The following is a 26,853-nucleotide window of genomic DNA, read 5'->3' on the forward strand; positions in this document are numbered from 1 at the left end:
CTCAGACAAGCTAAGACCAGTGGAGGTGACAGTGGAAGATGCTTCAGAGCTTTGAGGACCGAGCCTAAGTGTGTGTTTATTTCCTTTAATGCCCCCTCATCTCCATGGATTTCTATGAATCACAGAGAATTACATGACATGTGGAGTAACCTAAGACCTTGCTGGAGAGGCCTGGACACTTTATTTTTGAGCCAGCATGCTCTGGATTTTAAAACTCTTTATAATCTGGGTTCCAGAAACCTCACTATCAAATGAATCTATGTTAAGCCAAACAATGATTTTTCCTACACTAGCTTGTTGCTGGCTTCCATGAGAAGTTATAGGGTATTTGATTTTCCTACTCAAGCATATGCGTATTTAATTAAAATGAAATCAAATAATGATCCATAAAATTAATTCTTCTAAATGTGTTTTCTCCATTTAAGAGTATGTGAATTTGTAAGTCTGTCAAGCAGCATTCATGGTTTACATATGCATTATGTATGAAGAGCAGGAGAAGAAAAGTAAGAATTAATCTGTGTGAGAAGGAAAAGAAGTGAGAGAAATAGGCAGATATGGGGGAGGCTACCAGGGACTTTGATGTACTTTATTTAGATAAGATATTTTTTATCAAAAAGAACTGGATGTTCTCCAGTATGATGTGATACATTTTCATTCTTTCTTCTAAAAAGCCCTTATCCATACCAGCAGTTCCTTGCCATGAACCATTGCAATGGTTTCAAGAGGCAAATGGATGAACCTTTCCCACGAAGCATTATAGTCTTGACCACTTAGCGGGAGTGTGAGGGGCTCAAAACTAACTTCTCCTAGAACGTGAACGCTGTTTGTTCTGGCATTAGGAACGTGTACTGTGGGACGCCCCCCAGTGCCCACGCCTTAAAACTGTCTGATGCAGTCTCCACTGGGGAAATGTGATTGGCAACCCTGCACTCCCAGTGTGGACCTGGGAAGTCATCACTTCCTGTCCCTTACCCGTGATGTCCGCTCAGAACCAAGCCCGGTCCACTTGCCTTCCAAATGTTCGGGGTATCCACCCAGGCTGTACAGCCACCTGGGAAAATGGAGTCAGTCACAGAATGCTTCAGAGCAAGATGACCTTTCTCTCTGATATCGGACATGACAGGATTCCTTTGCTATAACAAATTCAAAACTAAAGTCACCACAGGCTCAGGGGCTACAAAATGTGACAAGGTTTCAACACCTCGACTTGTAACACATTTGGATGGAGGAGGAGACATTCACACTGAACTATGACACATCCTTCCAACCTTTGTAAGTGGATTGTGAGGGAAGGAAAAATGGTGGACCATGCAACCTGGAAATGCAAATACATGATGATTTCATTTTAAATAAACACAGAGAGAATGTTCAGCTTGATGCAGATAAAATGATCTGGGCACAAATGTAATCTTTTGTCTTTAATGTTAACGGTAAAGATAAAACTTAAAGAAAAAAGGTTGTTTGCCAGTGTCTTCCATCCACTCATCTTTCTATAAACTGTGTCACTTTTTAAAGTACTGTATAAAATCGTATCTTTGAAAATTTGGATTTCTTGTTAAAATTGCTGACATACAAACAGAATTAAGTGATAAGGGGACTCGTGCTGTGAATTCTCCTCAGGTCTACGATGGAAAAGATAGTTCATCACGTCCGCTGGGGGCCTTCACTAAAAATGAGTTGACGGGGCTGATCCTGAACAGCACCTCCAACCACCTGTGGCTGGAGTTCAACTCCAATGGGTCTGACACTGGCCAGGGTTTTCAGCTCACCTATACTAGTAAGTGCCATACGACTTAATCATTTCATTTTACTTTTATTTTCTCAGGATACATCTGTTACTTTGCTGATATGATACATTTTAAATATCAATTTTTTTTCCTGGCCCCCCTCCTGTGTTTTAGATTGCTGTTTAATTCTGTGCACTGTTGAGCGGGCAGTAAATTTAGACACATTACCAGAAGTAAGAGTTTGAAACGTATTTATTTAGAAGTATTAGTATTTTCATAATGTGACTGTACCTGAAAAGAAAATATCATGACATTTAAGAGATATTAGGGTTAAAATTATTGTGTGATTTAATGCACATTGACAAAAATTCATAGACAATATGTGAAAGATTTAAAATGAATGATATAATTAATGGTAATAGTCTTTGAATGCCTACAACACATCAATACTTTTCTATCTATACATATACATATTAGATTCCATACATTATGTAATATAGATTACTTGTGTGTAAAATATAATAATTTATACATATAGATACACACACGCACACATATAGGTGTGCGTGTGTGTATATATACCCTATGTTGTAAGCGCTTTCTTATCACAACTGATTTCCTCCTGAGAAAACTAAACACAAGTAATTGGAGTGTGTGTCCAGGATACCAGGTGTCTGAGTCAGTGGAACCAGGATTCGGTCTGTAGCTCACAGTTTTAAGCCGTGTTCTTAGTGCCCCCCCCAATTAATATAATTAATATAAATCAATATGGAAAATGCGTTTTTTTAAAAAAAGATGAATATGAAGAAGACAGAGGAGGGTAAAACAAAGGAGGAGAAGGAATTGTTCTTTAACAAAGAGAAGTTGGACGTGTGATAACTGTCATTTTCAACATTTTTAGTTCCAGAAAAATAAAGTAAAAAATATAGTTATTTGATATAGGTTATTAATTAAAATTAAGTAATAAATTAGCTAAAATGCTTAAAATATACAAGACAGTCCAATCCTTCTCCAACCCAATGATTAAAAATCTTTGTGATACCAAATACCATGACATAGGAAATTAAAAATTTTGGAATTTTGAGCATGAAAGTCTATTAGTGATTATCAAGACTGATTCCTTTATTTGACAGATAAGCAAATGAAGGCCTGAAAAACATAATAACTATCCCAGACATAAAGCTAACCCAGGTGCCTTCAAGGAGGATTAATTGCCTCAAATCCCCCTTGGTAGGTGAAATTACAGTTGAAGAATTATAATCCTTTTGACAAAAATAGAATTATAGTCCCATGGACAGGATGAGAAAACTCACATTTCACTTTCATGAAAATAACCATTTAAAAGACTCCATGAATTGAAAGCATACTAATTATATCATGTGCAAATAAATTACTAGCAGTTGTATTACAAAATAAATTTATAATTACAACTTTTGTTTACTAGAATTCTACTTTTCAGAGTTTCATGCTCAAAAAAGTTTCAGAGAGCTCTTGTCAAACCAGTTTGCTTTGATTACAGATAAAATGTAAACCGCCGTGATCTCTTTTTTCTTCTACTGCCGGTTTTCCATCAAATACTCATCAGTTTTTGATTTATTACTCGGATGTGTCAACACACGCTTCCCAGTTTTTATACTGGTCTTACAGCCTTAGAGGAACATGGGCACATGAGAAGGAAGACAATGTGAAAGCTCTGGGAGCCTTTCTGAGTTTCCTGTGATGCACACCTGGGTCCCCCTCCCTTGTTGCTTTGGCCTATCTGACAAATCGTGCTTCTTCCAATGGCTTGTAAGCAAAGAGCTAAAACCTTGGCCCGAGAGCTGTCCTCTCTCCTCTGTGCATCTTCACGACCTCATCCTCAGGGCCGCCCAAGTGTGGAGGTTGCTAAGCTCACAGCTACTTCATAGGAAAAGTATCATGTTAGACTTCTACGTTACGTTGCAGTACTTTTTCAACCCTAGTTACCGCATCCTGTTTTCCCTCTGACGATTTCCAAGGAGAGTAATTCTTGATTTATGAGCACTCATTCGTATCCTCTCATGGTTATGCAAAAGACATCCAGAAGCAAATTCAAGCCTGCTGGAATTTATAGTCACTTTATTTATTTATCACTGAGATGGGGGTTACAGGACTGTTTCCAGAATTCTTACATCCCCTTTATTTTCCAAATGGCAGTGAAGAAAGTCCATACGCCCTAAAAACATGTGATGGGATTGAAATTAGAGGTTGTAGCTTCCTCTGTGTATCATGCCCACCTTCCCTTGTCAAGAAGAGTTGCTTCCACATATATACAATAGAATATTACTCAGCCATAAAAAGAAACAAAATTGAGTTATTTGTAGTGAGGTGGATGGACCTAGAGTCTGTCATACAGAGTGAAGTCAGAAAGAGAAAAACAAATACCGTATGCTAACACATATATATGGAATCTAAAAAAAAAAAAAAAGTGATCTGAAGAACCTAGGGGCAAGACGGGAATAAAGACGCAGACATAGAGAATGGACTTGAGGACACGGGGAGGGGGAAGGGTAAGCTGGGACGAAGTGAGAGAGTGGCATGGACATATATACACTACCAAATGGAAAACAGGTAGCTAGTGGGAAGCAGCCGCATAGCACAGGGAGATCAGCTCCGTGCTTAGTGACCACCTAGAGGGGTGGGATAGGGAGGGTGGGAGGGAGACGCAAGAGGGAGGAGATATGGGGATATATGTATACATAGAGCTGACTCACTTTGTTATACAGCAGAAACTAACACAACACTGTAAAGCAATTATACTCCAATAAAGATGTTTAAAAAAAAAAAAAAAAGTTGCTTCCATGCGCTATTCTCAGCCCCTACTAGATAGCATGTGACGGTTGTCACTGTTTCTCCATGGCACCCTCCAGACTGTGAGGACCTTTGCTCTTCCTCCCATTTCTCTGAGTAACTTTGAGAAACCTTGAAGCTGTGGATCTGCTTCTGGGCACTTTCCAATTATATGGATTTTATTTTTTTAACATAGCAGCACAGACTTTCTAAAAGTAGAAGAAAGAAATGTTGGCGATGGTTTCCATTTATTTAGCTCTTAGTATAATCAATTTGATGGGAGTAACTATCTTTTCTGCCTGTTTTTCCTCTTTCCTCCACCTACAATAACACAGATGCTACCCTGGTACAAGTTTTGTTTCCAGGATTGTCCTGGAGCTGGAACACACTGCCAGATGGGAAAAGATATTTGTAATATAGCACTGATGGTGCTGATGGCTATAATCAAAATATTATTGACTTCACATTAAATTCTTAGGTTTAAACACTCGGTAATTAAGTTTAAGAAATCCCAAACTCCCACCATGTGGTTGAATACCTGAATCAAATCTTCATCTCTAAAAGATGGTTTGGAAATAATGAATGGCTGTAAAATGTTTTCAGCAAATTATTAAAGCTTAAGACTATTTGAAGGCACTTTCAACTATTTTCAGAAGACTTTTGTAATTGCCTCTTGCTCGTTAATTGCATTACTGAAGGAAACATTCATATTTAAATGTTTCAAATCCGTAATTAATCTACACACAAGTGGATTAGAAAAAGTCAACAGAGTAAATATATAGCTTAATAAACATCTTGAAGTTTTTCAAATGAGTACAAATCGTATTTGAATATCCTTTAATATTTAGAGCATACTACCCAATACCTTCTAATTTTACCATCTTGGCAATTCTGGGTCTCGGTAAATAGCTCCTTTTACTCTTCTTCGTAAGTTAGAAACTCAGTCTCCAAATCTGTAAATGGTTTGCTGAGGCTTTTACCTATGGGGTGTTATAGCTGGGAGCCAATCCAGGTCTTCTAAACAAGGGCCAGAACTGTTGATGACCTTATTTTCAAATATTTTAGATGATCCCACTTTGATGAGTTCCATATTTATTGACTGATATTTATATATGTAAAGGCATTGGCAAGGAAGAAAAGCCAGACATCTTTGGGACAAGTAGGAATAAATATGTTAGTAAACATTTATTAAGCAACTGCTGATTTCTGAGTAGTAGGTTAGAGCAACATACAACTGGAAAAGTTTACCTCCCTTGAAAAACACTGCTTTTTATTACAGATTTGTCCATTTTCATAACAGATGATAGTCTTCTGAGCCTACAATTATGTCAAGTGGAAGCATAACCCATAAGCTCTTTTAGATCAGGGACAATGGGTGTTCATTTTTTATTCCCCTCTGTACCTCGCACAGATGTCTGATCTATAATATTAAAAGCTTAGATTGGATCATTGTTATTCAAGCTGCATTCCATGGAGCACTAAGATTCTGCAGAGCTGTCTCAGGCCAATAAGGGTTTCACCTTATTTAACATAAGCCTTTTCTTTTCTTTTTTTTTGTTATCCCAGTGATTGTAAAGCTCTTAAATATCAGGAAAAATCATATTGACAGTGGATTGCTATGTCTTCTAAATATTTCAACAAATATTTTTACAGAAAAGTAGTTCTGGAAATTAAAAGAAAAATTCCCTGTTGAATTCAGAATTCTTTAATAAATATATTGACCCCTTTAGAGTTCCACAGGGATGTTCCCAGAATAGTCACTCTTCAGAAACAGTTTCCCACAGGACTTTCTGGTTGTCACTCTTACTGATTTAAGTAGAGGAGCAAGCAAAACATCAGTCACACTTGAACAAAAATTCTTGCTGTTTGGGGGTGTCATAAAAGAACTGTATTTTAGACCCACCTTCTCTGGGCCATCTTGGTGTGTCTATTTGCTGATTGATCAATGACTGTACCGTGTATTATTTGTGTACTGAATGTTTAGCACTATATTGAAACAGAGAAGGCAAAAGCCACGGTTCCCGTTCACAGATAAATGTCTTAGGATAGTCACGTGCAGCACTTGTGAAACACTGGTCCGTGGAAATGTGGCTGCACCTTCATGTTCTCAGCTATGGGATGGGTTAGCAGGGGGTGCCATAGGAATCAGTTCAGGGCCCAAACTGATATGTGTGACCGTAACGTATCCATCTCCTGATGCACTACTTTGATGCAAAGATGAAAATCTTTTGATTTTGACCCTTAATGTATTGTTGTATTTGACCCCTAATACATTTCATTTTTATATGAGTTTGCTCTTTTTCTCCAAAGAAACTATAGCTCCTCGATGATAGTATGTGATCCTAGTACCCCAAGAGTTAGAAATATATATGACACATATTATATATATTTATTTATTTGTGATGATGGCAAATATAGTTTTCCAGAGCAATGAGAGATCATTGAAAGCTGGAATCACCCTAGAGGCCTCCAGAATTTTCTTTCCTTCCTGCTAGATGCCCTTTGACTCATCCCTTAAGATTGCAGTTAAATGCCAGTTTCTGTATAAAGGCTGCTCTGCTCCAGATTTCTGGAGCAGAATCACCTGCCTCTCCCAGGCTCCCTACCCCATGCATTTTGTCTCTAATCTTTTGTTTTTACCAACAGAAGGTGAGGTTTTCAAGAGGAGGAATCTTAACTTGATCACTTTTGTTATCACCTCCATAGTCACTTAACAAATGATAATTGAGTTGACCTAGATTTGCATGGAAGGAGGCAGATTTGAGTAAAGATGCGGAGAGTAGAATATGATCTTGGAACTCATGAGATAATGAATATGAAAGTCTGAATAGAGTGGAAGATGCATGATGAGGAGAAAAAGGAAGACAAATGAGCTGCGGGAACCTGATTATGGAAGCCACTGAAAGCTGATCAGGGGTATTGGTCAACATTAAGGCAGAGCCATTAATAATATTGGAGGAATGAAATTAATGCAACTGTGGGATTGAAAGAAGAGGATGATAACAGCCCCAAACAGCTCTGTCTGTGCTCTTGCCACCCAGGAGTGACCTGAGAGTAAAGGAGAAAAGCTACTTGCTGACTTTTACAATAACACACGTAACGGGACAGAGCAGAAATATGGACTCATTTTTACTTATAAATGGAGTGGTCCGATTGATATACTATATATCTTTTAAAAACAAAAAGAAAAAGGAGGGATGCCTTGGGAGGGTGGTGTGGGGTAGTCAGTAGTCACAGAAGAACAGATAGACGGACCTTAAAAATGGAAGTTCTTTGGTAACCCCTCAAGATGTATTTGGCACAGAAGACTAAGCAAGTAGATGCAGGAGTCTTTTCCCCCTGGGAAACCAGTGCTGTGGTGGAGGTGGATTAATTAGGCTGCCCTCCCTTCAGGTCCACTGGCTTTATTTAACTAAAGTCCCTTGCTCTGATTCTGTGGTTATCAGGCAATATTCTCAGTGTGACTGCGGTGTCAGTGTGGCTCTCCCAGTAGGAAGAGAGTGACTTATTTGTGTTGACATAGGGATTCCAGTACATGGACTGACTCATTTATTGTTTTCAATTAGGGAATTGGAATTCTGGCGTTGTGCTCAAGTCACTAGAGCCCCCCATGAGATGAATCTCTTTTGGGTACAGAACCAGGTGTCTGATCCTACAAAGTCATCCTTTAAGAGGCAGCCTGCTAGCTTTCCTGGGGCGACTTAACGCCGCTGGCTGTTGCAAGCCTCATTTTTCTGTTTCAGACTTTTATAATGTAAACTGTTGAGTGGGGAACCCACGGTCAGGGACATCTCTAAAATGCTGAAGAAAAAGAAGCTTGAGAGGATAGACGAGGAAGAACATTTCAAAGAACTACTAAGAGGCTGGAGGTGAGCATGCAGAGCTGAAGGACAGAGCCGCCACTGGTCCATACGGCCCCTTTGTGCTTATTATTGTTTACAAAGGAGGGGAAGTGTTTATCCTGGAAAGTCAGGGCCTCAGGGCATGCCCTCCGCAGCTGCACTAGACAGCTCTGCGAACAGCAAAGCACACAGCCTGGAGTCCAGAGACCTGCCCAGCGCCTGGGCTGCATAATTTGCAGATGATGGTGTTCTGTTTGGGGACAGGAAAACCAGGACTTTGCTTTCCCCGCAGCCAAATCTCTCATGGCTGGTTAATTTCCATTCTTCAGTCTCTTGAAATGGTCACCCTGCACCCAACCCTGAATTATCTAAGATAAGCACCCTAGACTAGAGAAACCTCCAAGTCCCCTACAACTGGAATCTGGGAGAAAAGAATGTGTCCATTTCCCAGGATGGCCCCTCATTTCCAGCCTCAGGGATCCCCGCCCCCCGTTCACACTATTTTCTCCAGCTGATAAGGGGCGGAGGTGGGTGATTTGGCACTGACTGATTCGGAACCACCCACAGCATATTCTGGGAAGCGGAAATTAGAGCCCAGAGCCACGGTTATGCAGCTGTCATCTCGATTTTATTAACATGCTGCTAGAATTAAAATGACACCAGCATTAAACACGCTATTATAAATGAGTGAACGACTCTGGGTATGAATATATCCTCAAGGCCAATAATGAAATACTAAGCACTGTCACCTTCGCGCTTCAAAACAAGTCACGAATATTGCAAGCATGAAGTATACACGGGCAGGGTGAGCCATCAATTACGGGAAGCAGAGCTGCTGACGGTGAAGAATAGAGTTAAGTCAGAAGCTGAAATTTGAAGACCTTGAAATCGTGGCTTGATAACAAGAGCTAGTTATCTACGGGATTGGTTGACATCCTAAGTGGGTGGATGTAATTCTGGGGGTGTCCCTCCTCCTGCCCATCCCCACCCAGTTACATCAGGAGTCACCATATTTCTCTGGGGGTTTTTTCCTGAAATATAAATGGCACATAATAAGTTTTAGGTGTGCAGCGTGATGATCTGCTACACGTATAAATTGTGAAATGATTACCGTAAGGTTTGTTTAATGCCACCATCACCTCACATAATTACTTTTTTGTGTGTGTGGTGAGATCTGCCTATTTCTCATAGAGATTCTTCTGATACCTTTACCTCCCCGACTACGAAGGAGACTTAAGTGCACAATGATGTGTTCATTTCATAACTGCTTTTTTTTTTTTTTTGACAACTAGATTTTGGAAATTCTGTACAAGCTAAGTGGCAGTTATAAAAGCAAGTTCTTGAATCCAGGTTTATAAATAGCAAAGACATACACAAATTCTCAGAAAGTCGTGGTTGTAATATGTGCAAGCATTGCTTTTTATCTAATAAAATCTACCATGTTATTCCAAGAATAACATTTATCACATTTTCAGTCTTTATGTTCTAGAAAGTCATGTCAAAACAATGTTTGGTTCAGTGAGTAGTTTTAAAACTTATTTACAGTCGTGCTGCAAATCAGGGGAAAGTATGGAATAGGGTCCAGAAAATAACCGGCTTGCTCGTGAGTCCACACAACAGATTTTTATTTCATTTCAATGAAGATGAAAATTGTGGCAAACGTATCTTGTTGCTGTGGTGTCTGCTTGTGTGATACTAGAGTATTAATGTGTAATTTGTAAATAAAGGTTTATGGAGCAAGAAATTGTTCTTAAATTCAGCAGATAAAACTGCTGGGAAAATGTGATTAGTATTATTTGTTTTTCCACAGTTAACTAGTAGATAATTTTATAAAGGTGTTATAAAATAATAGGCAGTTATTTTGTGAATAAGTCTATTCCCAGAAAAAAATGAGTTGTGTACTTCTAACTTTATTATACCTAGGTTAGATTTATTTTAGTTTGGGGGTTATCACCGGAACACTTCTCCCATGAATCAAGTACTACATAGCAACTCTCACCTGTGAAGAAAAAAAAAGAATTTTTAATAGGCTGCAAACTGATATTTTTAAAAGGTGTATATATTAAGTGAAAATTAAACTGTATACTCAATTTATTGTGCTATGAAAAGGATGATCTAATAAAGAGAGAAAACGGTTTAAAGTCAGTGATGTGACTGGCATATGACCATATGCTTATGTGATTGCAGTATTGGAAAGCTCCCCTATCAAAATATCAAGCCATCTCCATACATTTTTTTATGAGCTTACACCTTCTTGTAAGAATTCTGAAAATCCCATTTTTACTCAGCTTTTACAAGAAAAGAAAGCCTATAGAATCATGTTGTATATAATACACTTTTCAAAATAGAATGGCTTTCAGTGGAAATATCACAGTGGAAAAGGCAGTCCAATAGAGAGAGAGGCAGTCTGTTAGTCCCTACAAAGAACTCTGTACTTACTGTAAAACAAGGTGGACATTTTACAAAGAGGAAAGCATCTCAGGGAATGGCGAATAAAAAACCAGTTCCCAGTTCCCCAATCCAAGCATACGATTCATGGTTTGCCTTAGAAAGTTTTATTTTTATGGATACATTTTTAGATAAACATCCAAATAAATGTTTAATTCTTGTAAAACATCATTAAGAAAATACTTGAGGCCAAACTTGATAGCATTTTTAAGAAGTGAGGCTTAGGGTTGAGTCATTGCTTTACCTGGAGACTGAAACCCCTCCTACCTGTGGCTACCCCACGGGGAGGCTGCTGTAAACACAGGACATGAATCTGCATCCATCTTTCACAGGGAGGAAAAGGCAAAATATTATTATTTTAACAAAGGAAAGTGACACAGGTGATGCTTAATCGACTTAACTCGTGTCAAAAGCAAATTCGAGGTAGAGATGGGCATACAGGCCGGGTTGCTTGCCTTCTAACTGGATATTTTATCATCTTGCTCCCTTCTTAGCATGTATAACATCACAAAGACTAAAATATAAGTGTTTACAGTGTTTTTAAAAAATTCCAGTGAAACCATGAGATGCTTTGCTTCTGTGTCAATGTGAGAGTTGCCTAATTGGTATTGCAGGTCACTCTGGTGACCCACGTCATGGTCCTCCAAGCCCTGTGAAAGCCCCTGCATGCCGGTGGGTCTAGGAACCACTTCTACATAGCTTTTCATCATTTTCTATGAAGTTTAGTTTTGTGGGCTGTTTTTTTTATTTTGTAATTCATAATTCTTTATATTTTGTGACAGTTTAACAGTTGATACACACTGCTATCTATTTTCCTCTTTCAGAATTAAATATATTGTTGGTCACCAATTCTTTGAGAAAGACAAAAGGACTCAGAGAAGAGTGACATAAATGATTTAATTACAAGGATTAAACTAAAAGCATATGACTTGAGTGTGAAATAAAATGAAGGCTGACAGATGATATCACCAAATGCTATAAAATCTTAACATTTTATGGGAAGAGTGATGACAGAATTTTTTCCATTCTTCTTTAGAGGAAATAAAAAGCAATAATTATTGTATTAGTCAAAGTCATAGATACATTGTTTTTGCAAAGAGTCATTAATGGAAGATAGGAATCTCAGAGAGACTTCGATGTCTTGTCAGAAGGGAAGTGCTGGGTAATGGATCATGGGTCACTTTATGTCTGATTTTGATTTTTCTTGCATGCATTATAGCATTCTTAATGATTCTTTAAAAGGAAAAGACGCCTGAAATCTATTCAGATTCAAAATTATTATTTTCTCAACTCCATGAATTTTGACATAAGGACATTTGAATGCTATTCAGATTTCCACAGCATCATCAAATGAGAGGTTATTTTATTGTTTTTGTTTTTGTTGTTTACTAAGTAAACATTCCAGAAAATACTGATATGAAATAATTATGTCTGTCAAATTCCAACACTAGGCAGTTAGCCTGGGGGATGTGAAAACATATTAAGTCATCTGGAATATTCAGCTTCACATTTGCAAAGACTTGAGAGTGATACACTTAACACCATTCAGTAACAAACTCCAGGAATGTGCATGCACTGTCAAGTATTTTAACCCGATAGTGAGATGTGAGGTGAAACATACACTTTCCTGAGTCTCTGGAGACCAGGAGCATGAGTCCCGACTCTGTCACCAGCCAGCTGTTGGATTTGTCATACCACAGACCATATTTGTCTTTTGTAAATAAGTAGTGTTTTTGGACACTTAGTTCTGAAATTCTATGAAAAAAATCAAAGGATATTTTAACTGTTGAAAGGGGTGTGAAAGTTTTCTTGTGATGATTTTAAGAACGTTTACCCTTTAACGCCCTTAACAATTGGGTAACTGAGGGCTCCGGCATGAAGTGTAAGAGGACCAGAGAGCCACGCCAACATTCCTGGACCCGGTGGCTGTTGTTTAATGAGCCGGGGCAATGGGGAAGGGGGGATTTCATAGTAGGAGAGAGGCAGACTTTATTTATGGATAATGGGACTTTGACATCACTTGATATTTGGTGTTAGGGTTTTAATCTTGCTACAATATATAGCACTGATTGTAGATGCAAATGAAGTTAGAATTTACTTATTAGACGTTGTGTGATCTAATTCTGATGTAATGACTGTAAGAACCAGGTGGTAAAGGTAAAAATATAAATGACATGTTTTTTAAAACCCTCAGTTTCCAGGACTCAGTGATGAAGTGGATTGTAAATGAGATGAAGAAAGGCATGAGGATGGCTCTGAGGGTTGAGTTTGAACAGATGAGGGAGGTTTCAGTGCTGTTGCGATCGGTAATAAAAACAGTTCGGGACTTAGCTGGAAATTCTAGCATTTCCTAAGAGAGGGTAATGATGTATAATGAGAACTGATGGGATTCCCTCTTTGGAAAAAACGTTTATGGAGAAATGTGACTGTCTACCCTCCATTCTAAGTTTGTTCAGTAATGCTGAATACATTCTGAAATTTTCCTAACTGCATATTTTTTATTGAAAGCTATTTATAAATCCTCCCAAATTTTGTAAAAATCAGAAAAGTATTAAAATTCGAAAGGCATGCATTTATATTCATGATTTTGAAAGCCAGTTCACCGATTTTTTTATATGTGGACAAGCAGTGAATTTTGTATTTTAATAACACTTGGAAATCATTAGAAGTCTAATGGTTTATTTGAATCAAAGGCACTTACTAACAAATTAGAATTAAAATAAGCATCAATGGATCATAGTAAATAAATATATTCACTGTTTCTATTTTAACTTGTGCGCTTACTTAGGTGATGCAGTAAACAGAATTCACTATTCTATCCCTGTCTTCAAGGAGGTGAGTTTTTAGATGGAAAAATAAACTATATGCACAAGAAAACATCGAAGACTAAAAAACTCGCAGCACACCAATCATCAGAAGTTTTGTGGTAGGATTCATAGCAAATCCAGGGAGGATGAAGAGCACTCAGGAGGAATAGCTAGAAGCCCCAGCAGGAATGCTCTGAACTTGACCCTCGAGGATGAGCATGGTTTGGAGGATGAGCAGTACTTGGGCACAATTGGGCAGTCAGCCTGCATGCTGAGGCAGCAGTGGGTGACAGGACATGACAAGATCATAACTAGATGGGTATTTCCTGGGTCTTGTAGGCGATCCCGCCAGGAAGTCTCTTAGAAGACCAGGCAGACCCTCAGCAGGAGGTGAGGAAGACGGGCACCAGCAGGTGAGGGTCAGGAGGGAGGTTTTTTGCAAGACATGGGCGAGTGGTTTGGGAGCAGTGGAAAGATGGAGTCAGAGATTATCTCCAGGAGTGGGGTGTGTGAGCATCTTTGAGAAGAGTGAGGAGGTAAGAAAGTGATGCCGATTGGGAAGACAGTGCATCCATGGACTTTGTGGGGCTCACAGAATCATCTGGCTGCACACTTGGCTTTCTTATGCGTCTGGGCTTTGCTCCTGAACACTGTGTGATGCTTAGCACAGGTGAAGCTTCACAGCCCCTGTGGCGAAGTCCCAAGGAACCCGTCCTGTCTCAGCCGGGCTCGGGGCTGCCCCGGAGCTAAGTTAGGTAGCTCGTGTTACTAGTGTCCCAGGAGAGAGCTGGGTGAGCACACGGTCTGGCAATGACAAGTCACAGTTAGGCTGATGGATGGCAGTCACTCACACAGACAGTCCTTGAAATAATGAGCTGTAGAAAACGAGGAACAGCATTCTTACCTCCTTCTGCTGTGATGGGCCAGCAGTTGTCTTGTTGCGGCTGTCACGTATTAGGAATTGATGCCCTCACCACATTGCTTGAGGTGGAACATTCTGGCATGTGGTTTGACAATTACATTGTATTTGTTGTAGAATAATAAAAGTAACAACGTGTGAATAATAACAGCAGCAAGTCCAAGTATTATTGGTAATTATTGGTAATCCTTTATGTTTATAGAGTGTACTTACGAAGGGCTCAGAGTGTTTTCATAAATCTTTTACTTTTTCTTATAAAAATCTCCACAATATGGGGGCAGAAAGAAAGAAGCATCACTCTGTATAGTGAGCACTTGGAAACTGAAAAGGACAAGCTAAGGGACGTGAATCCGAGGATGGACTGAGTCTAGGACGGTACTTTGCAAGTATTTCCCCTGATCCTGCATCCTCTCCTACTGGTCCTCACGCCCCGGGCCCCTGGCCATCTGATTATGACGTTCTCAGCCTCTCTCCAGTGGGGATCCTTTCATTCATCACTCACTCACCTTCTTCCCCTTGGGGTCTTTAGACATCAGCCAGTAGGGGTGACTTTGCCTTCCTCCCAGACTTTTTTTTTGTGCCATGAGTAGAAACACAAACTAAAGAGAGGAAAGAACAGTCCTTGGGGAATCAGGACTCTTGTCAAGTGCTGCCTCCAGTATAATCTCTTGAGGATTAGCGTGAGGTTCATTTGGTTGTGGGTAAACTTGACATGTTTCTTGATCCAATGTGGAAAATTTTCTGTGGAAAATAAAATGTAACAGTTATTTTATGAGTGAAGAAAAATGAAGCCCCCCATGGGACATTTCAAAATGATTTTCATTCCTTTTTCGGCTAAATAAAGTGACCCTTCCTTAGCGGATGAGAAGAGACTAGGTACCTCGTCTTCTATAGTTTGTCAGGATGTGTCTTAGATCCCCCGTTCCTGTCTCAGTGAGAACGGCTGGAGGACCCCGGGGTGGGCACATCCGGTGCTGGGGGGAGTTCCTCCCGAAACGGAGACCGAGTAGCGGGACAGGGAGGGACCGCTTCAAAAGCTGCAGAGGGAACAGCCTCTGTAGCGGGAATCGTCATCTTGATTCTGTGCTTATTCAACTGCTTGACGTGTGTGCTTGACTTTCTCTGTGCTGCCACCATTTATTTCGGCTGTGACAAACTCTCCAGTCTGTCTTGCTTAGGATCTTGTGATTTTCTAAGATTATTTCCAGGATTAAGAGAGAGAGCGTAGATGAAAGTGCCTGACACACTGAGTGGAGCAGAGCAGGTGTTCTGTACGTGCTGCTTCCCTCCCCTTCAGGTTCATGTCCATCTTCATGGAGACACACATCTGAAGTCAGGGCCCAGTCTGTTCATTTGGTTCCTAACCAAATAGTAGCCGCTGAGATCCACGGGCGAAAATAGTAAATGAGCATCAGCTTGTATTTCTCTATTAAAGTAAAAAAAAAGTATGATGTCAATCTGGATATTGCTATATAAAAACAAATAAATGCAAACAGAGACATCGTAGAGTTTGAGACACTGGACATTAAAATTATATATTATACTACTAGTAAATGACTGTTTTAAAAATAACTTATTGATGTGTTCCTAATTTTCCTCCTCCAATTTTCCCATCGTTTCATTTAATGGATTTAGTTTTTCTTAAGCGATATGGAAAAAAATCTGAAAGTTTTTCTATGGGTAAAATAATAATATAAATCAATTTGACAGGAATGCTCAAGTTTCTTTTAAAAAAATCATCATTGAAAGCATCTTATTGTTAAAAATATGCAAATATATTTCAATTATGGTATTTATGATAGATACACGTAGAAGTTTCTCATTTCCCACCTTGTTCTAGTTATTGGCTCTACTTATATTGATATTTAATTTCATAAGCTATCAAAACCTATATTCAATCTGGTTTTAATTTCTACCCTGTTTTGCTATCAGGTTATATCAAATTATGTAATTATATATTGTAAAGGATTTCAGTTCTTCTTAACTTTGCATTTGGCCCTGAAGATCCTTCAGGACTATAAACTAAAACTTAAAGAATCAACAATAGTTAATCAAATGCTTAAAATAGTTAAGGTACTTTAAGCAACTTGTGATTTTCAAAGTTTAGAATAAAAACATGTTGAGTTTTATTTTTTAGACATATTATCCCTGGACAAAAACAAAGAACACAGACCTTTAAAGAGAAGTTACTTTTAAAATTCTGCTGCAAAAAAGAAAAATGAAAAACTACCACTCTGTCTTGCAATATGTTCCGACAATAATTGAATTACATTCTTTGTAATTAAATGTGATGTACAGTTGGCCGAACTCATTTCATCCTACTTCAGGGTGTCCCTTTATGTAAATGGATGTCTGTATGCATGTCTGTTTGTTTTTGTCAGTAAAACTGAAAGAAGTGTCCACCTTTGAGCATAACATGTTGTTTGTGGTCACCCGGTGTCCCTTGGAGAGTACAGGTGGCTCATTTAGAAGCAGCCATATGTTATGTGGGTGGCTGCCTGTGAATGGGCTGCCCTGTACTGGCATCCTGCTTTCACAGAAACCTCAGGAAGCACAGGAGACTCCAGCTCCGTGAGCAGTTCCGCACCTGAAACGTCGATGTTTGTCCATTCCGTTCTCCTTAAGCACTTGTTGGTGTGAGAGTATCGCTGCCGATGGAGCTCTGAGCCCTGAGGGCCAGGCTCTGCCTGCACATGCAACCACAGTGCAGTGTCATGTGAGACGTACCACATAGTAAGTGCTTAACAAGCGTGTGTTCAATTAATGACTGGGTGTCCCTTTAAGATGTATGATATTAACTGTTGTTTTTCTTCCTGTACAGATTGTGAGCTCCTGGTGGGGCAGGACTGAGGTTAATTAACTTTTTATCTTCAGCACCTAGTAGAATGCATGACACACAGTAGGCACTTTATACATGCGTGTCAACTAGGTGATTTAATTAATGAATTAAGGTTGTAGGTCAGAAGACAAGATGCTCCAGATTTATGTTCCTAACTATATTAGTGAAATTATCTCATTTTTTTCACTTTATGCCTATTAACGTACTGGGTTAAAAATTATATTGAGAAATTATACTCTCCAACACATTTTATCCATAAAAAAGTAATATCACTAGACTAAGCTACTGTTTATAATTTACTACCTTCATCATCAGGTAGAAATCATGGTTAAAAATATATTTTAGGAGAGGAGTATTAATAGCTTACATTTACAATCAGAGTAGTGGTATTTATGTCAACATGAAAACATTTTTGCTTAAAACTAAAATGTGTAAAGGACATGGATCATCTGAACAGATTCAGTAGTTGTGCCAGACAAACATTAGTATTTATCAGATAACTTGAGGCTCATTCTGTTTGGTGAAAGGAGCCATCCTTATAAAACTTTACAGATGTTCCTGTTAAAAAAATATTCTGTGCATGTCCTACTATTATTAACCTCCCAATGTAAAAAGAAGTGAATACAACAGAACAGAAATAATTAAGAAAAAGTAGAAAAACTAATAAAGAATAGGGGCCCAGAACAACAGAGAACAGAAATATGCATTTGTTATGATTATGTCCATGTTGACTCATATTTTATGTATTTCTGTTGCTTGGATACTCATCACAATCTGTTGTTATTTGTTATTATATCTGATTTCTCTGTTGGACAGTAAGCTCTCTAAGGCCTGGTACCTTCTTGTTCTTGTCCCAAAATTTTGCAAATCTTGTTTGTTTTTAATTATTTCATGGAAGAAGTTGTTGATGAAGGATTTTCTTGTTTTCCTGGATAAATTCACTGGATCTGTAATGAGACGACACCAATGTTACGAGTTGATGTTGATGCTTCCGGTTTCTGCCTGACATGCTAGCCCTACATCTCTCGTACCAGCTCGTTCCCTCTCTTGTCTTCTCTCTTCACAGACCATCTCTCTGCAGCCTCCAGTCACCTCTCAAGCTCCCTCCACCTGACAAAATGTTTGCAAGCTTCATACACACACATCATCTTACCTCATCCACTACCATGTATCCCCTGCTACAACCTACCTTTCAGCACTAAATAAGTATCTTTTTGTTTTCCTGCCTTTTTTTCTCACTCCAATCCATACTCTATAGGACTACTGATTATCTCTCTGAAGTGCAGATATATTTGCGTGACTTCCTGTGCAGCTGCCCTGGCTTCTCCCCGACCCTGTTACATATTGAGTCAGTCTCAACTCCCTCGGCTCCAATCCAGCCCTTTCCCTTCTTGCCCGTATCCACTCTGTCTTCTCTTCAGTCCTGTTCCCACTCCACCTCCACATGCTTAAAACGAACCTTCAGCAAATACAGATGCTCCCAGAAATTGTTCTACACTCCCAAGATGCACCACATTCTTCCAAACTCCCATGCATCTGTGAAGACTTTACCTGGAGTTTCTCCCTCTAGTTTTATCACTCCCGACACCGACTAGCCTTCTGGACCAGCTCAGATCTTATCCCAACACTCCTGCTTCCTTTGGTGCCCCTCTCAACCTTCACAGGAACCTCTACTGTAACATCTATTATTTTTAAAATACTTATTTTCCTATCTGTGTAATTAACTAGACTATGGAAGATAAGGGGCAATGTTTCATTCAGTACTTCTCACAGCATCTAATAAAGCCCCAGAAATGTGTCTGGAAATTTGGACAGTGCACTGATTATATGTTCTTACCATAGTGTGTGTTAGAACAATATTCACCCTTTGGATGTGTTTAAAAACCGATTCAGAGTAAAATGCCTTCATCCATCCATTTTCGTGCAGATGCCTCATCCTGATCTTGCTCCAAGTTCCCTGAACCATCAGTTTTAAATATCCTCTTCACGGACAAATAGGTGTATAGTGTTAAAGATCTGTGAGAAGGTGAATACTACGAATTCTTTCAGGAAGGCTTCTCAGAACTGGTGTTAACAATTGGAACCACTGGGTAGCTCTATTCAAACTCAGAGTATAGTCAACATTAAAGATTTGTTTTGGAATTATATAATATATTCAGAATTACACAACATTTCAAGATGGACTCCTGGGATTCCTAGCTGTGATTACCTTGCTTTATGATATCTTAGTGACGTGTGTGATAAAAACCAACAGGGTTCCAGAAAAAATAGGTAATTTCTTTGGTTATATGATTCTCATTCTGGACTTTTACAGGGTTTTGTTTTGTCTTGTTTTGTTTTTCACTCTGAAGCTCAGAAGTTCTGAGCTCTTTTAAGCTTTTCTGTTTAAAAATTACCACCATCCTTATGATTAATGCTATTTGGGGAAAATTCAGAGTGTCTTTCCACAGGGGCGGCTGACGTAATCACAAAATAATAGCAGCAGTAATAAAACTTAGCATGTGGGGAAAAGAAATGGATTAAATGAAAAAAAAAAGTAGCTGAACGAAAAAAACAATTTGAAATCAATAACAGACATGGCTAAACAAACAGCACAGATATATAATTTAATAGATAATAATTTAAAAGTCAAACACACACACACACAAATACTTCACCCAGAATTTCATTCTTAAATAATGAGAGTTGTGTTTAAAAACATGAGTTAATCAAATACTTCATGAAATTCCCTGTTAATGAACTTCTCACGTGAACCACAAAAATTAGTTTTAGCAGTGCTCTCCTCCCGAATACAATTTTTTCTAGGTAACTGCAAATAAAGGAGGTTAATAAAAAGGAATTTTAAAGTATTAGGTACAGTTCTCCTTTTACTGAATGAAAATGAGCTGTTGCTGCTGTTTTTGCACATGGCAACCTTTCTTAGATTACTAACTTTCTATTTTTTTTACAAAGAAGTACATTATTCAAGTTGAATTAAGTCTTAGGTAAAGTTATGAGATAATGTTTCTATAAGCATGCAAGGCTTTATCAGTGGTTCATAGGAGAAGATATCAGAGATTCTTAAATGATAGGGATTCTTCATCAGTCGTGTCCTCAAAGCTCAACTGAGCATGAAGGTAATTTCTCAAGAGTCCCTCGGATGGAGGATGAAGAATTCACATGACTGCGACCCTCACGGTTCATCTTGGGTGTATGAAGTGGATTAAATCTACAGCAGCTTCTTTTCAAACATAAGTGCTTGATTTTGAAGATAAGAACTGGTCCAAACACTTGAGAGTTAAGTGGAAGTCTCTTATAAAACTAATATTTTGTTAGACTTTAAAGAGATATAGGATTTAATCCTTAAAAACATTAAGACTGGGTAATTATCGCAAAAGAGATGGAGTAATAATTTTCATCTGCCTGATGTTGGGAGCTTGTTTTGACTAGAACATTTTGTTCAGAGCATCTTTGCTGCTTATGTGACTACGAAGAAATCAGTGGAAAACAGAAAGAACTAGAATTACTAAATAGTTTGAAGCAACAATTGCAATTCTTAATAGGCAATGTTTTGAAACAAATAACTTGATTTAATCTTTTTAACGTTTCTACGGCTTAAAGAAAATACAGAAAATCGGTATTTGTACACCGATTTATGGCAGGCTACTGGCTTCAAGATAAAAAAGGATAACTTCTCTATATTTTTAAACCATTATTCTATAGCAGGCTTAAGAGTGATCATTTTAAAGTCTTTTAGATTCAGGGACTTCCCTGGTAGCGCAGTGGTTAAGAATCCGCCTGCCAATGCAGGGGACATGGTTTCGATCCCTGGTCTGGGAAGATCCCACATGCCGCGGAGCAACTAAACCCATGTGCCACAACTACTGAGCCTGTGCTCTAGAGCCCATGAGCCACAACTACTGAAGCCCACATGCCACAACTACTGAAGCCCACCCACCTAGAGCCGTGCTTCGCAGCAAGAGAAGCCACCGCAATGAGAAGCCTGCACACCACAACGAAGAGTAGTCCCCGCTTGCTGCAACTAGAGTAAAGCCTGCGCTCAACAACAAAGACCCAACGCAGCCAAAAATAAATAAAATAAATTTTTAAAAAAATTTTTTTTAAATTTAAAGTCTTTTTTTTTTTTTTTTTAAACATCTTTATTGAAGTATAATTGCTTTACAATGGTGTGTTAGCTTCTGCTTTAAAGTCTTTTAGATTCAAGTTAAAATGGAAATATCTCTTCTTTGGAGGACTATCTTTGTAGATTTAAATATAAATCTAAGAAAATAATTTTTGAGATTTTTTTAATAACCACAGAAAAATATTTTTCCTGAAAGGGACACAAAATCAACAGCACAGAACTTTATATTGTCATTGAAGAACTCTGCTATTATACATTGATTCAACTTATTTCACCAATGTTTAAAAGCAGCATTGAAATTTTTAAGAGACCGTGATAATATTACACCCTAACCACATAGCAAGCAGAGCTCAATTGAAATGACTGTCATTCAATTTGTGAAGAGAGAGGCTGCAGAGGGGCTGTGTATCTACTGCGTGTGGACGGACTGAGTCCAAGCATCAAACTGGTTCACTGCACAAGCAGCAAGAAACAAATTTGGGGTTTCTAGAGATCCTTCTCTAGTCCTTTCAAGATGTTGATTGAATGCTTCCTCTAGGAATAAATGTCTATGATTCTGCCTGTAACTGTGCATGAATTATTAAACCTTGTCAGAATTTTTGAGCAAACAAAGCTCCCTTCACTGAGTTGGAAAACTAAACTTGGGAATATCAAAATAATAAATAAAAATAATAAACACTTTTCAAGTTTCTGACAAGAAGAGGAATATATTGCATATAATGACTTTAGGTAGGTCTAGAAGCTTCAGGCACTTAGGAATCAAGTGTAGGACTTTTTACAAAATAACATATTTCACGATATTGTCAAGGACTTAACTGATCTTTTGAAAAAACAATAAATGGAATCATAAGAAAAACAGGACAGCTGGTAGTGGGAAGAGTAACTGCCCTTTCAAAAATTGCTTGGCTCATAGCACAGGGAGATCAGCTCAGTGCTTTGTGACCACCTGGAGGGGTGGGATAGGGAGGGTGGGAGGGAGATGCAAGAAGGAGGAGATAGGGGGATATATGTATACGTATAGCTGATTCATTTTACTATAAAGCAGAAACTAACATACCATTGTAAAGCAATTATACTCCAATAAGGATGTTACAAAAAAAATAGCTTGGCTGGACTCTGCATGATGAGGTGTGGTTTAGAAAAAAAACAAAATCTTTCAAGATTGAGTGATAGAAAAAGCAATAAAACAGACATTTTTATAATAATTCAACACAAAGTTTAGCAGTCATTTTTATTGGTACATCTTTGTTTACTTGTTCATTTTTCAATGTTCCTTCCTTCCTTCCTCCAAAAAGGTTTTAATGCAGGTTTTGGGGCAGAGGAAAACGTTTCTTCAAGCTAATTTTAATATAAGATTTGGGGGTTTTAGAACTTTGATAACTTGTTTGATGGAAAACTTTAAAAGCCATGCTCTCTGAACTTAGAGGGAAAGTCTGGATAACTTTTAAGCATGAGTGTTTATCTGTGGAGTGGATGGCTATAAGCTAATGAGACAGCACGTACATCACCAGGAAAATCGATGTCATTACTTTATCTTTCATAGGCATCAATCTCCAGGGAAGACAGTCTTTCATAACAAACTCTTCTGTGTAACCAGGAAATCATTCACTGTCAGAATAAAAGGTCTCGGACAAGTCAGCTGGACCATTTCTTTGTCCACCCCTTAATCATCCTCAGAAGTTCTGTGTGTTTCAAAGCTTAGTCTTAAAAAATTAGATAGAATATTGCCGACTTTTCAGAAGTGAGTCTCAGCCTTCACCAAAAACTGAGAAATTATCAATTTCTTTTAAAGCTATTTACATCTAGCTTTCACAATCTAATCCCAGATTTTAAACATCTCCATTTTCAAAATAGGTATTTATTCAACAAGCATTTTATAAACTTAAAAAATCCAGGTTTCAGGTGCTCCTAGAAAAATCAGAAGCTTGGGTCAGAGGGAGTGTGAATTTCAGCAGGACAGCAGGTCGTCGCTGTCTCCTGGGCTGCTGTCCTGCACAGCCTCACTCTGCATTGGCAAGACCTGCATGGCCCCATTAGCACTTGAGGTTGGCATCTCTCATGTCGGTTCTACTTCACCCAGGTTTCTGTCACAGGGGTACAAACAAAAGGGATAGATGTTTGACTCTTTCTGTTCATAATTTTGAGACATGGATTTTGTCTCCTGCATCTGTCCAATTTTATGCACCACTGACATTTGATACTCAGATACCTAATTTGACTTCCAAATGGTGAAACAGTTTGAAACATTGGTTATTATTACCATTGTTAGTGGAGCCCTACTCCAGCCATCACTCCCAGCTTGTCATTCTGCTCCAGCCAGCGGTGGCTTCCCGTCCTTGTCACCATGGGCAGTGGTGTTTTCAAAAGCACTGCTCTGATGCTGTCTCTTCCAAGCCCCAAACCAAGTAAAGCAGTAACAACAAAGATTTGCTTCCTCTTTCCGTTCTGTACAAAGAGAAGCTAGGGCTAAATAACCTGCAGTCTGCAGCACGTGAGCAAGGGTGGTGGTTTGTCCTAAGCGAGTTCAGAAGCTTAAAGTCTTCCTTTCCCGGTGGTGCTGGGACTATGCGTCACACTAGCCTTGTCAGATATTTGCATGAGCCCTGAAACCCTATGTGACTGGGACCCTTCCCCTTAATTCTGATCCCCTTCGTGGCAATTTAAAATATCCTTTTGTTTCGTGCTGAAATTGACATACTGTTACGCACTTTCCTTCTGGGCATCTTTTTTTAAAAAAATATATTTTAAAATTATTTTTAAATTAATTATTTATTTATTTTTGGCTGCATTGGGTCTTCGTTGCTGTGCGCGGGCTTTCTCTAGTTGCGGCGAGCAGGGCCTGCTCTTCATAGCGGTGTGAGGGCCTCTCATTGCGGTGGCTTCTCGTTGTGGAGCACGTGCTCTAGGCACATGGGCTTCAGTAGTTGTGGCATGTGGGCTCAGTAGTTGTGGCTCACGGGCTTAGTTGCTCCGCGGCATGTGGGATCTTCCCAGACCAGGGATTGAACCCGTGTCCCCTGCATTGGCAGGTGGATTATTAACCACTGTGCCACCAGGGAAGTCCCTCCTTCTGGGCATCTTGAATTACAACTATTTGCATTTCTTAAATAGATAAACAGAGTTGTTGTAAAGGCACAGTAGGTAAAGACTGACATTTTATAGAAGGAAACTGTAAAGAAGGAAACTTTTCTTGGCAACTGTATGTAAATTACCAAATGTGTACTCATTTCCCTCCCATGTACAAACCTGAAGAACTCAATCTTGATTATGTAGATATTATGAGGGTAAATGATAGTGTGAATTTAAAGGTATATCTTCCTCAATGGAAAGCACTCAGAATGCAAATTTGACAGGCAGACTTAGCAAAAATCACATGTTCATTTTTTAAAATTTTATTTATTTATTTTTGTGAAAAGGAAAAAGTCAAAGTTAGGTGGAAATAGATGTGATCCCATGTGGTCCCTCAAGTTTCCAGCTCTACTTTTTTAAATGGTCAAAATTTGCATCATGGTATGAGGAAAGGGATTTGTTAGTGTAGAACTGTCTTCACAGATGGCCTTAAATTATTGCCTCATGCAAAAGCAATGTACGGTTCTCAGTAACGCAGAAGCTAAATGTTCATTTATATCATCTATTTCTTTGAGTCTCAGAGCTTAGCTTGATGAAGTCATTACCATGATTCATTCTGGGGTTTCTGCTGTACACGGAGGGACTTAGGAGCCTCTCACCCTGGGCCCTGGGACCACAGCAGGTGGGACAGAGAGCCCGGCTCCCATGAGCAGAAAGGACTTGTTAACTTCCCGAGAAGCTTGAGATCTGGGAGTTTTAGAGGAAGTGGGCCTGGAGGCGGGGGCTTGAGTGAGCACAGGCAGTAAAGACCCTGATAAGCACCGGGTGGCGGCGAGGGGTGGCCCTCCTGGAAGGTCCCAGGTGTGACAAAGAGGGGATGTGGACACAGGAAAGGCATACATGAAGCTCACTGGAGAATCCAGAAGGCTGGCTGGACATATGGATTACCTGATGACAGTTTGGAACTCTTTGGAATAAAGGTTCTCCTTGTGTTACTGAAAGTGGGGTCTAGCTGCTCGCCACTTGAAGACTAATCCTCAAGAGGCAAGGTTGGTGGAAAGGAAAGTTTGCTTTATTCCAGAGGCTGGTAACTGGGGGATAAGGTGGACTTGTATCCAAAGGCTGACTGCCCTCTGACAACCAGTGGGCAAGAGCTTTCATAGGCGGAGGGAGGGAGCTATGTGCAGAAACAGCACAGTCAGCTCCGACAGTCATCTTGAAATTGGTCATGATCAGCGTCATCTTGACTGTTTTAAGTACAGTTAGTCTTCAGTTCCAGGGTCAGTTTGTTAACATTTCTTTGAGGCCAGTTCTCGGAATTGTAGCAGCTTGTGTCATGGCTGCAGTCTGGTCATGATGTAGTTAACTTCTTCCACCTGGTAGGGGTTTCAGTATCTACATAATAGCTCAAAGGATATGACTCTGAATATTATCTATAGCCCTTGATGAGGAACTAAAGGTCCTTGACTTTGCTTAATGACTAAACTGTTATTATTTTGTCCTGTTTGAATGCTTTCCTTTTTTTCTGCATTTTCTCACTTCTCCTATTAAACTTTTTCTTTGGCTAAAGTTTTCTACAGACAAAAGGCAGGTGGAGGACATGGTCCTGCTCAGTTTCACTTGTAAGTATATCAATAGATAGGAACAAATAAGGTCATCAAACCCCAAGAAACAACCAATGGTTAACAGATAAACCCAATCAAGACTCACATGTATTTCCCCATTTTTAAATTCAGAGTCTTCTTTTTCTTTCTACACTTCAAGGGACATTTGACAACCTGGTCTATCTCATCGATATTTTAATGCCAAAATAGTTGCCACTGTTACGTTTTTCAACTAATTCCTTCCTTCCTTTCTCATAGGTTTTGACCTAGTGAAATGTGAGGATCCGGGGATCCCTAACTATGGCTACAGGATCCGGGATGAAGGCCACTTCACGGACACGGTGGTTCTGTACAGCTGTAACCCAGGCTACGCCATGCACGGCGGCAACACTCTGACCTGTCTGAGTGGTGACCGGAGAGTGTGGGACAGACCACTGCCCTCCTGTGTAGGTGAGTTACCTACAAGTGCACAATGAGAGCTGGAGGCCCACGCGTGTGCTCTGACTTAGTTCTTACAGAGGAAGGGGGAAGGATTTCCACTGCTCTCTCTCCAGTGTGGGTTTTTATGTATTCCTAATATTTGTGTGAGTGTGTGTGTTTGTTTTTTTTCTTTTTTTAGGTAGGAAAGACAGATCTCCTAGTACTATTTTATTGAGGCTATATGCAC

At 39.2% G+C, this 26,853-nt stretch overlaps 1 protein-coding gene across 1 annotated transcript in view; it reads left to right on the forward strand.

Moving 5' to 3' along the window:
• The window catches only part of CSMD1 (CUB and Sushi multiple domains 1), a 1,818,880-nt gene that overhangs the window by 1,529,479 nt on the left and 262,548 nt on the right, over positions 1-26,853 (forward strand). Inside the window, exons 23-24 of the mRNA XM_061177359.1 lie at positions 1,621-1,777; positions 26,445-26,636. Coding sequence (XP_061033342.1) covers positions 1,621-1,777; positions 26,445-26,636 — 349 coding nt within the window. The remainder of the gene's footprint in view (positions 1-1,620; positions 1,778-26,444; positions 26,637-26,853) is intronic.

This window comes from Eubalaena glacialis, chromosome 20 (assembly GCF_028564815.1).
Source record: "Eubalaena glacialis isolate mEubGla1 chromosome 20, mEubGla1.1.hap2.+ XY, whole genome shotgun sequence".
Classification (NCBI taxonomy): domain Eukaryota; kingdom Metazoa; phylum Chordata; class Mammalia; order Artiodactyla; family Balaenidae; genus Eubalaena; species Eubalaena glacialis.